This window comes from Prosopis cineraria, unplaced genomic scaffold, assembly GCF_029017545.1.
Source record: "Prosopis cineraria cultivar Desert tree isolate PC_DT_omini unplaced genomic scaffold, ASM2901754v1 PC5, whole genome shotgun sequence".
In the NCBI taxonomy this organism is placed as follows: Eukaryota; Viridiplantae; Streptophyta; class Magnoliopsida; order Fabales; family Fabaceae; genus Prosopis; species Prosopis cineraria.
The window spans coordinates 33,002,547-33,014,039 of NW_026555336.1; the positions used below are offsets into that span (position 1 = coordinate 33,002,547).

At 36.4% G+C, this 11,493-nt stretch overlaps 3 protein-coding genes across 3 annotated transcripts; all 3 read left to right on the forward strand.

The window, feature by feature from the left end:
* The first annotated feature begins 541 nt into the window (after positions 1–541).
* Positions 542–2,424, forward strand: LOC129311564 (hevamine-A-like). Its single transcript, XM_054953906.1, has 2 exons — positions 542–1,092; positions 1,872–2,424. The coding sequence occupies exons 1-2, from the start codon at positions 591–593 to the stop codon at positions 2,270–2,272; spliced, it is 903 nt and encodes a 300-aa protein (XP_054809881.1). The 5' UTR covers positions 542–590; the 3' UTR covers positions 2,273–2,424.
* A 1,032-nt stretch (positions 2,425–3,456) lies between these two features.
* LOC129310841 (clp protease adapter protein ClpF, chloroplastic-like) lies at positions 3,457–6,262 on the forward strand. Its single transcript, XM_054952751.1, has 9 exons — positions 3,457–3,464; positions 3,810–4,080; positions 4,196–4,255; positions 4,528–4,622; positions 4,726–4,898; positions 5,036–5,148; positions 5,322–5,367; positions 5,523–5,563; positions 5,927–6,262. The coding sequence occupies exons 1-9, from the start codon at positions 3,457–3,459 to the stop codon at positions 5,993–5,995; spliced, it is 876 nt and encodes a 291-aa protein (XP_054808726.1). The 3' UTR covers positions 5,996–6,262.
* A 1,263-nt stretch (positions 6,263–7,525) lies between these two features.
* On the forward strand, positions 7,526–10,171 carry LOC129310842 (putative pentatricopeptide repeat-containing protein At1g69350, mitochondrial). Its single transcript, XM_054952753.1, is given in 7 exon segments — positions 7,526–8,010; positions 8,013–8,099; positions 8,102–8,514; positions 8,516–9,252; positions 9,254–9,679; positions 9,681–10,023; positions 10,025–10,171. Coding segments are annotated over 7 exon segments (2,415 nt in total). The 5' UTR covers positions 7,526–7,748.
* Positions 10,172–11,493: the final 1,322 nt, after the last annotated feature.

An 11,493-nucleotide genomic window follows, 5' to 3' on the forward strand; every position in this document is an offset into this window, starting at 1 on the left:
AATATAAACCCTTTACAATATTTAATAAAATAAAAATATTTATATATGATAAATTTTCAAAAATACCCATGTTTTTTTACTCTTGACTTTTCCCATTCCCATCCTCCCTCCCTCTCCCCTCCTAATTAACTATACCAATCAAAGGATTGCTTTGGAAAATTATTAAAAAACTATATTTAACTACTATTAACTAATTTTCTTAATTTCATGAAAGTTGTCTAGACTTATAAAAATGATCGGAGAGAGTAATATATAATAATATAAACTACCCATTATCATGTAACACTAACATTATGGAATTTCTTGAGATTTCTTCATAACCCCACCCCCACTAGCCCACGATTAAAAGGTGCAGTTTACTTCGGTCATAGTGGTGGAATTTATCAAACAAAATGGAGCATAGTGGAAGATTTTTTTAACAAAAGCACAAACTGGTAAATTTCCACTCAGCTCAACAGCACCAAAACTTACTGTACCTTCACTATCGTCATCATCACATTGCCCTTATAAAAAGCCACCCCTCTACACCCCAAAAACATACACAAGTTTCACAGTTCAAGGAAAAAAAAAATCCAAAAACCTGGTGTATAATGGCACTCGAAAAGCCAGCAGCGCCCATCTCAATCTTGTGCTTGATCTTGTTATTATCACTAGCAAATGGTTCTGATGCTGGTGGAATAGCAATCTACTGGGGCCAAAATGGGTTTGAAGGCACACTGGCTCAGGCTTGTAACACAGGAAACTATCAGTTTGTGATCTTAGCTTTTCTTCCAACATTTGGTAACGGCCAGAAGCCTCAGATCAACCTTGCAGGTCACTGTGATCCCTCCATTAATGGGTGTACTGGTTTGAGTTCTGACATAAAGTCATGTCAGGCCAAAGGTATAAAGGTTTTGCTGTCTTTAGGAGGAGGTGGTGGAAGCTACTTTCTTGCTTCATCTGTAGAAGCAAAGCAAGTGGCCACTTATTTGTGGAATAACTTCTTGGGTGGCACTTCTTCTTCTCGCCCCCTTGGACCTGCTGTTCTTGATGGCATTGACTTTGACATTGAAGGAGGCACAACTCAACACTGGGATGAGCTTGCCAGGTACCATCATACTTTAACTTAGCCTCATCCACATGGACCACATCATAACTACTCTAGTACTCACAATTGAAGCTTAAATTGCCAATTCATTTGAAAATTTTTTGACGTCCCCTTGCCTATGTTTCTTCTCAGCCAACTTCAAACCAGACAAAGGAAGAGAGTTGTATTAGAGTCTGACAACCAACGAAACAACTCTGTCGAGTCTATATGAAGTGAATAAGAAATACTTTGTCCGATCTTTAATATAAGACCACCTTAATTAGTCCTAAATATAAGACCTATTTCAGATCATGATGGAGCATTTATGATCCTATTTAATTTACCCCAAAGTACCTTAAAAAAAGAAGGCCCACCCACAATTTTTATTTTTAATATCCTATCCAACCCTTCCCCCCATGGAAGGGGATTCCAAGCACATGCATTTCACGCACACTCACGCAATACATACCATACAATAATCCCACATGCCCATACAAATTTTTTCCCCTTAATCACACGGGGGTTTGATTTTTTAACCTATTGCATCAAGGGGTAGGATCACAAGGATCCATTGGGGGCCGCTAAATCAAAGGATCATTAGCGAGCCCACCCACTATTTAAGAATGATAGCTTTGGAAAGACATCATTTTTTGGAAAAGTTAAGATTGTTAACTAATTCTCATTTTCTACCATAATCCATACTATTCGGTTAAAAGGGTCATATATTAAAGACGTGAAGGAGTATTGTTATTGTTGTTCTTACTCTAAAATCTGACTAACTTGACTGTGGTTACTTGTCAGATACCTAAAGGGTATAGAAATAAGGGCAAGAAGGTGTTGTTGACAGCAGCTCCACAGTGTCCATATCCTGATGCTTGGATGGGAAATGCCCTAAAGACAGGTCTTTTTGACTATGTTTGGGTCCAATTCTACAACAACCCTCCATGCCAATATGCTTCAGGCTCTATCACCAATCTAAAAAATGCATGGAATCAGTGGGTGTCATCTGTGCCAGCCAACAAGATCTTCTTGGGCCTACCAGCTTCAACTAAAGCAGCAGGCAGTGGCTTCATTCCTGTCTCAGATCTCACCTCCAAAGTCCTTCCTGCCATTAAAGGATCTGCAAAATATGGCGGTGTTATGCTCTGGTCTAGGTACTTTGATCTTCAAACTGGATATAGTTCCTCTATCAAGAACTATGTCTAGAACTTGTTCAAAGTTGTGTAATCATGAACAAACCTATGTAATAGTACTGCAGCATCCATCTGATGGTGCTGCTGTTGTGAAAATGTGAGAGCAATGATGATGTAATAGATCAAGAACATGCTTAAATAAAATGAGACTTTTGCTTTTCTTAACTTTAAAATCTTTAAAATGCACTGATTTTGTACTAGCTATATAATAGGGTTAAGTTGGGAATCTGACATTCAAGATAAATATTTTGTTGGCCAACTTAACGGATTCAAGTTATTATTTCCTCCGTCCGATTTTATAAGGGGTTTTTTCTTTTTTGGTAAATCTCTGAGTATCAATTAGTTCAATTAAATGCATATTGAAATCTTAATTTCTCAAAAAAGGATAAGAAATTTACAAGATGAGGAGAGAAAGATATTTAATGAGTGAAATAATGAGAGGCAATTTCGGAATCAGCTTCGTTAATAAATTATTATATCAAAATACCTTATATTATTAAACATCAAGTCACTCTAATAAAATATCTTATAAAATGGGATAAGAACGTACAAATTTTACATAAGCCTCTTAATGGTATGTTTAAAAAATTAACTATGCCATAGCATTAATTAATTTTTAGATTATATCTAATTTTTATTTCAATAAAAATATGTTCCTAACCACATTGATCTTAGTAGAAGGAGTTATAATGTGAGTTCTCAAATTTCAATCTGTGTGAATGTAAAAAATATTTTTTAAAAAACTATTTTTAATTAAATCTGATAATATATTCAAATTTAAATCTAAATACACTATATGGGTATGTGAAAATCACATCTCCACATAAATTTACCCTTATCGGAATTTGCATTTTGGATTTCATAATTGGGTCGGAATAAGTGTCTGCATTCGTTTCGGTGGCCCAAGTTTGCTTTCCTTGCTCCTTCAAGCTCAAATTGTGAGGCTCTCGAACGTTGTGTTTATAATTTCTCTCGTATTTGACTTCTTCCCTGTTGGAAATTGGAATCGGTTGGTTAGTCGAATTTCTATTCGTTTCGTGCGAAATTAATGATTAATCGACTGATTATTTGTCCGAGGGATTACACTGCAAATGTTTTTACCTGTTTCATTTCTCCGACGAATATCATTTGCAAACTTGCATTTTGTATCTTTGCTCACAACAGTCGCATTCGAAACGCATCTTTGATTTTGGAAAAATGAAGCAGTAAAGCTCATGATACTTAATACTTATATGCTCTTCTTTCATTCCTAATCCTCGGTTTCCACAATTACCCAATCATTGAGGAAACGGGACGACTATAATATCCTGTATGTGTTATTTAAACACACACACATTCTTTGTTGGGTGTGACTGCAAATTATCGTTTAGAAGCTTCGAAATATCTTATCTTTACTGGAAACATCAGTATACGTAAGTGGACATTTCTGCAAGCAAAAGATTAATTTTGGTTCTGTTTACCCTTTTGTGTGTCGAGGGAAGAATTTTGTTGGCATTAAAGAATGGTGCAAGGTGTGTCGTTGAACACTCTGACAACTTGTGAAAAAGCAGTATCTATGGATCATCCCCATCTTGGACGGCCCCTTTTAGACCATTTAAGAAATTCCAGATAAGTTTCATCAATGAAAGATGTTGCGTTTGGAGTCTGTGTCAGCAGAGATCGTTCTTGAGAGCATCAAAGTTCAATGGTTTTAAGGTTGAAGCAGCATGGTTCTTTAGAGGGAGAGAACGAGAATCTGAAGCAAGTGCAGAGAGCAGTGAATTGGCTTATGATGATATTGCAATCTTACTTTTCCAGCTAAGCATGGCCACTAGAGTGCAGGTTTGGTTGCCTCTACTCCCTTTTAATCAGCTTTATAATTTAATGCATCTTTTGAATTTATGCTAAAAATTCCCAACTATTTGTTTGTTTGTTGGTTTCAACTTCTGAACTGCAGTATCTTTTGAACGTGGAGCAGTACGACATGGCACAGCAACTGAGAAACAGACTTTCTGAGGTTAGATAACTTAGCTACTAATCCTGGTTTGATATCATATATCAAGGAGTGTGTGCTGAAATATTTGCGTAGTCTGCTTGAATCTGAAATTTATAATCTCACTTTAAAATAAAAAAAAATGCTATACGTGATTTTTTATGTGACTGCAACAATAATATGTAACTCGAAAGATTGTGATCTGTGAATGAGTTTGTCCCTTTATGCTTTCTTTATCTCCATCTTATCTAAAATTTCTCAAAGTGGGATTGCTTAATAAGTAGTATTTTTGGAAGGTTGAAGCAGAGGTCATCAAACAGCAAGAGGAAAAGCGGGGATTGCCTTCAAAAGGTGAAGCTCAAGATAAAGCTTTAAGTGTGATACGTCTCCGGTGAGCCTGCTCTTTTCTCATCCTTGGATCCCTACAGCTGCTTTTATCTAACTTTTTAAACCAACCTGAATAATGATAACTACTATATACGTCTCATTTGCAGTTCAGACCTCCAGAATGCAATTGCGAGTGAAGATTATGAGTTGGCTGCTACATTACGTGATGAAATTTCTGAACTCGAAGCAGAGACCCTGGCTGCATCAGCTAAAGTTTTGGCATATGAAAAAGCACAATACACATTCCGTTTGGGCCAGAAAGTGAGGCATAAAGTATATAGTACGTAGTTGACATGCCTTCCATTGTACATCACAGATTCCACCGTATGCATTTCAAGTGTACTGCGTTATCCTAAAAGCCAAAGACTTGCTTTCCCTCCCTCTTCACTCATTTTGATTATTCAATATATTTTGCAGAGTACATAGGCGTGATATGTGGTATGGATCCAGTATGCTGCGAATCAAGTTCATGGATGGAAACTGTAAAGGTTCAGAAGTTGTCCCGTGGCTCATCTCAACCATTTTATCAGGTTTTGATTGACTTCATCTCATGAACTGCATAAATTGTTCTATGAGTGTGACTTTTGGAGCACGGTTAATTCCAGAACAGTTTGTCTCATTTGGTTCATAGTTAAGTTGGCAGTTAAGAACGGTTCTTGTTATTCTTTTTCATTGGTTCTTCCTCCTCTATGTGATTATCTAGGTTCTAGTTGACGTACATGTTGATCCAAATCTACTGGTGGCATATGGTAAATCTGGTTACTCAATTCCTTGGATTTTTATGCCTTTTCACGTTGACAAACAATTTCTTCTTATGCACTTTTCTAGTTAGTTCTTGATTTCTTGCCCTTGATGTAAATTGAGGACAATGACTAGGAGACTTATCTTTTCACTTCGTTTGCAGTTCCCGAGGAGAATCTTTTAGCCCTTGATGCACCTGACATGGTGAGATAATCTTATAATAGATATTTGTCATTAGAAACGATAGACTACAACAATAATAAATCTTTTTTTTTTTTGGGTAATTAATAAGGCCTTATTCTATTAAATAAAGTCACAATGTCATTTGACTCTATCTTGAACTATTTATTTAAACATATAATTTATAATGAGTTTCTGTTTTGCAACTTTCTTAAAATTCTAACATATTTTCCTGCATATCTTTTATACTTAAAAGTCTCCCATTGAAAGGTATATTTTGTGTGATTTAACTTGGTCATCTTAAACACTATATCAATTAAAGACATGGACTATGCTATAAACATTATTGTGATTTGAATTGGTGGTGTTAACTGTTTTGCAAAGTAGGTTGGATCATCCATATATCGCAAGTCTATTCTATGGTATGGATTCAGCAGGAGACTACATCCCAGTTAAGCAACTGAGGGAGAAGCACAACAGACCAAGGCATGAAATACCCATTGACCAACCAAATAATGAAGATGAAGGCAGATCTTAGGTTAATAATCCCAATTTAATATAAGAGAGTCATTTGATCATCTTTGCTGGAAAACTCATTGACCTTTTGTTGGTCCCTCAAGAATGACTTCCTCTTGCGCTCGCCCATCTTCCCTTGGTTTGGATAGGGAGAAAACTAAGAAAAAAATGAAGACTAAGAAGAAAATGTCTTTTTAGTTTTTACTATTTTTGTAGTTTTTTATATAGTATTCACTCCTTCCTATTTTCTTTTCACGTAGTCTTCCATCTAAACCAAACCTATTTGTATTTACTATTGAAGGTTTCAAAGCCTCCATGGTATACTCATGTATATACATAGAGAGATCAGGAATTACAGTACGGGTTAATCTTTGTACACTGGTTTTTCAATGTGATCAAATTTCTTTGGACAATTTTCACGGTACATTTGTTTACTTCTCTTATATTCTTATATTTTAAAGAAAAACTTTGATTGTGGTTGGATATAATAATTTATAATACGGTATTATGATATCATTCTTACAGTCTAAATATATTTTTTTTCTACTCTCAGATCCATTATCAGGTAAAAGAAAATGTTTGCGGGGTTGGTGTTGGGGAGAAATATGATAATGGATTCGTTCCTTTAATTTTTTGCATTGTTATTTCATTCAAATTTCACGGTTAAGTTCCTGCCACAAAAAAAAGTAAATTAACTTTATTATTTTTAAAAAAATTCCAATATTATAGTGATGAACTGATGATCCATATGGAAAAAAAAAAAAAATAGATCTCAAATAGTTTAAATAATTCAAGGATAAAAATTAATTGAAGTCATTTTTCTATACAAATATCACTTCGTTAAAAAATATAAAATATCTTTAACCAAATCTCAAACTCAAATAAAGTACTTCTTCATTAAAAAATGTAAAATTTTTTTAAAAAGTTAGACATTTTAAAATATAAGGTATTTTTAGTTTTGAGATATAATCATTATCTTTTTTTTTACAAAAAATACCTCTATTGATAATGATTTTATATTTATTATAGGGTGTTTAATAGAGATAAATATAAAAAGATAAAATCAATTTAAAGTATGTAACTACTTATTGAAAATGAGATTCGATTAAAAATAAACTTTTATTTTTAAACAAAAAAGTAGTTATTTATTTTTAAATTAACATTATTTTTTATATTTACTTTTATTTAATAAAGATTTCAACTTAAAAACAAATAGAAAGTAATTTCTTACTATGTCATTTTTAAAAAAATATAATAATATATTTTAAAATATTGAAAATTTATATTTTTAAATATTTAAATTATCAAAAAATATTTATATTTTTTAGTCAAAGGAGTACTTAAAAAAAAATCATCTTCAGGATGGTTACTTTTTCAGTAATTTTTCCGCTTAATGTTGATAAAGAAATTGATAAATATTTAGAGCCGCTCTTACCTTTCTATCTGATAAGCTGTACTTCACGGGTCTGGATTCTCTTTTCCTTCGGAGACCGTACTATCATGGGTCGTGACTTCATGTTCTTCGTTTTCTTCAATGAAGTAAACACAATCTAATCGGGTTCGTCTTCGGTGCGTAGCAACTGATCATCAGAATCCCAACCTACTCAGAAATAAAACAATTCACGTTATCGAGGAGAAATCATAAGTACTGATTGCAAAAAGAACCAGTTTTCATGGTTGACTAGCAGAAAAAATGACGCAATACATGCCATTATTCAGGTCGTGTTCTAGCTTATGGTCACTCACCCAGCTCCATGCTCACCTTGTGGTAACCGGCCTCCACAAGAACCCACTCGCTTCAACCAAACTCATCGAGTCTTACGCCCAGATGGGCTCCCTCCAATCTTCAAGACTTATCTTCGGGACCTTTACGTCGCCAGATTCGTTTATGTGGGGCGTGATAATGAAATGTCACTTGTGGAACAACTTCTTTGAGGATGTTGTTTCACTTTATCATCAATGATTTCTTTGCAGACCCATGTTTGCAGATTCGTATATCCCTCTGTTCTGTGTGCTGCTTCTGGAATTGGTGACATGAGTGTGGGTAAGAGGTTCATGGGAGGATAATTAAGTGCGGCTTAGATAGTGATACTGTTATCGAGACTTCATTGCTTGGTATGTACGGTGAACTGTGCAGTTTAGGTGATGCTCGAAAGGTGTTTGATAAAATGGGTGACAGGGATGTGGTTTCATTTAGTTCTATCATCTCATCTTACGTTGAGAATGGAGAGGCAAGAGAAGGATTGGAGGCGTTTCGTTCTATGGTTTCTGAAGGGATTGAACCTGACTCAGTCTCCATCCTTAGTGTCGCAGAGGCTTGTGCCAAATTTGGTTGTCCGACGCTAGCAAAATCTGTCCATGGACATGTGATCAGAAAAGAAATGGAAAGTGATAGAACTTTGAATAACTTTCTTCTGATTATGTACAGCCAATGTGATTACTTATGGGGTGCGGAAAACAATATTTGAGAACCTCGTTGATCCAAGTACTGCTTCTTGGACATCCTTGATGTCATCGTATAATCAAAGTGGATGCTTCCAAGAAGCCATTAATCTTTTTATCCGAATGCAGGGATCAAAAGTGGAAACAAATGCAGTGACAATGATCAGTATTCTAAACTCATGTGCTAGACTACGCTGTCTGAGAGAGGGAAAGTCAGTTCATTGCTTTATTTTAAGAAAAGCCATGGATTCTGATTTGGACCTAGGGCCTGCACTAATAGATTTCTATGCTGCTTGTCAGAAAAGATGTTGCTGTGAGAAACTTCTTCATCTAATTGGAAACAGGAATGTTATAACTTGGAATACACTCATTTCACTTTTTGCTCGGGAGGGTTTATGCGAGAATGCCTTGGTACTATTTGCAGAGATGTTGAGACAAGGGATAATGCCAGATTCTTTTAGCCTAGCAAGTTCAATTTCAGCAAGTGCAAATGTCGGCTCAGTACCATTTGGACAGCTGATACACAGCCATGTGTTAAAAAGAGGGTTGATGAATGAGTTTGTGCATAACTCCTTGATCGATATGTATTCCAAATGTGGCTTTGTGGATTTGGCATGCATGATTTTTGAAAAGATCACACAGAAAAGCGTTGTGACATGGAACTGTATGATGTCTGGTTTTTCTCAAAATGGCATGTCGGTAGAAGCACTGACCCTATTTGATGAAATGTACTTTAGGGTCTTGAGATCAATGAAGTAACCTTGTAAGTGCAATTCAAGCCTGCTCCAATTTGGGTTATCTAGAGAAGGGGAAATGGATTCACCATAAGATCATTACATGGGCCGTAAGGAAGGATCTTTATATAGATACAACTTTAACTGACATGTATGCCAAATGTGGAGACCTTAGAACAGCCCAAGGAGTTTTCGATAGCATGTCCGAGAAAAGTGTGGTATCATGGAGTACTATGATTTCTGGTTATGGTATACATGGTCAAATAAATGCTGCCATTTCGCTCTTCATGAAATGGTAGAGTCAGGTATAACACCCAACGAATAACCTTCATGAACATTTGTCTGCCTGCAGTCATGCAGGATCAGTGGAAGAAGGTACGTTATATTTCAAGTCTATGAAAGATTATGGCATTAAGCCAAAACACCGAGCATTTGCCTCTATTGTTGACTTTGAGCCGAGCTGGTGATATCAATGGGGCATATGACATGATAAAAATCAATGTGCCTACCTGTAGATGCTAGCATATGGGGAGCTTGCTTAATGGATGTCGAATACACAGGAGGATGGACTTGGTTAGAAGCATCACAAGGGAGCTTGGGGAAATTAGTACAGAGATACAGGGATATTATACTTTATTATCTAATATATATGCAGAAGAAGGAAACTGGGTTGAGTCCAGAAAGGTGAGATCAAGGATGGAGGGGAATAGCCTGCAGAAGGTCCCTGGATACAGCACTATTGAGATTGAAAATAAAATCTACAGATTTGGAGCTGGAGATACTTCTGAATGGGCAAATTAAAGAAATTTACATGTTTTTGGAAAATTTCCAAAGTTTGGCACGGGAACATGGATGTGATGTAGGGTTCTATAGTCGAATGTATAAAGATCGTATGGGTTCTTATGATATTATTGTTTACGAGTTAGCAGTCGCTGTCTAGTAACAGTGCCTCATCTCTCCCATAACATCATGTTTGAGAAAGTTTAGGTCATAATGCTCTTTAGGACACTAACAAGCAAGATATAAGATTTACAGATAATTTGGATTTAACCGTCTATAAGTCGCTCATTTACAGATCTATGCTACCATAAAATTTATAATGAATGCTAAAAAAAAATATTTCAGGTGCTAGAATTCCGTTATTTCACTTAAGCCATTTGCCAAGTTGTTAAAAAACTCTTCATAGCCTGACCAGTTTCCAACATCTTTATTCCGACAAAATGATGCATCTATATATGACTAGGCAAAAGCTGCCATGCTGTCATATGCATCATTGCTGATATCCATCTGCACTGCACTGCGTCCGGGGACTTTGTTCAATCCCCTCTGCTTCATCAACTCTCTCACCTGCTTAACCTGGCTCCACCTCCCATCAGAGGCATATAAGTTTGACATGAGCCACATAGACAAGATTCATCAGGATGCAACTCCAACATTCTCCTGAGGGCAACTTCTCCCAAGTCAAACCTTGAATGAAGTCACCCACAGGGAAAAGCTCCGTACACTCCAACATTAGGTTGGACAGGCATTTTGTTAATAAACTCCAATGCCGCTTCAAGGTTTCCAGAACGTGCTAAAAGATCAACCATACATGTGTAATGCTTCATGGAAGGGAACAAAGTTCAGTTCCTTACACATCAAAATGAAAAGCCCTGAGGCCCTCTCCAACCATTCCTGCATGGCTGCATGCCGTTAATATAGTTGTGCACTTCATTGAGCTCCAAGTTCTCCTTCAACATATCCATGAAGAGTGCAAGAGACGCATTGCCATTCACCTAGCATGCCACAGCCACATATCATCGCACTCCATGTGACAGAATTCTTGTCTCTCATCTCATCAAACACCGCACGAGCTGATTTTGCATCTCCGCATTTTGCATAGAAGTTCAAAAGTGCTGTGCCAACATAGACGCTAGATGATACTGTTCCGTATTTTAGAGACAAGGCATGAAGAGAAGAACCGAGTTCAAGAGCACCAAGGGAAGCGCAAGATGAGAGGTGCAGACCAATGTGACTGCATCCGGCAAAATGAGGCTAATCTCATGCGTTTAAAGAGCCCAAGAGCCTTCATGTGCAGAACCATTCTGGGCATAACCAGAAATAATCGAGTCCAAGATATTACGCTTCTATGGGTTATGGTTTCAAATATGTCACGAGCATCAGCAGTCATATGGCACTTGGCATACATGTACACAAGAGCACTACTCACTACAGGATCATCCAACCAAGCTAATTATTTGTACATGAAGTGACTTTCCCATA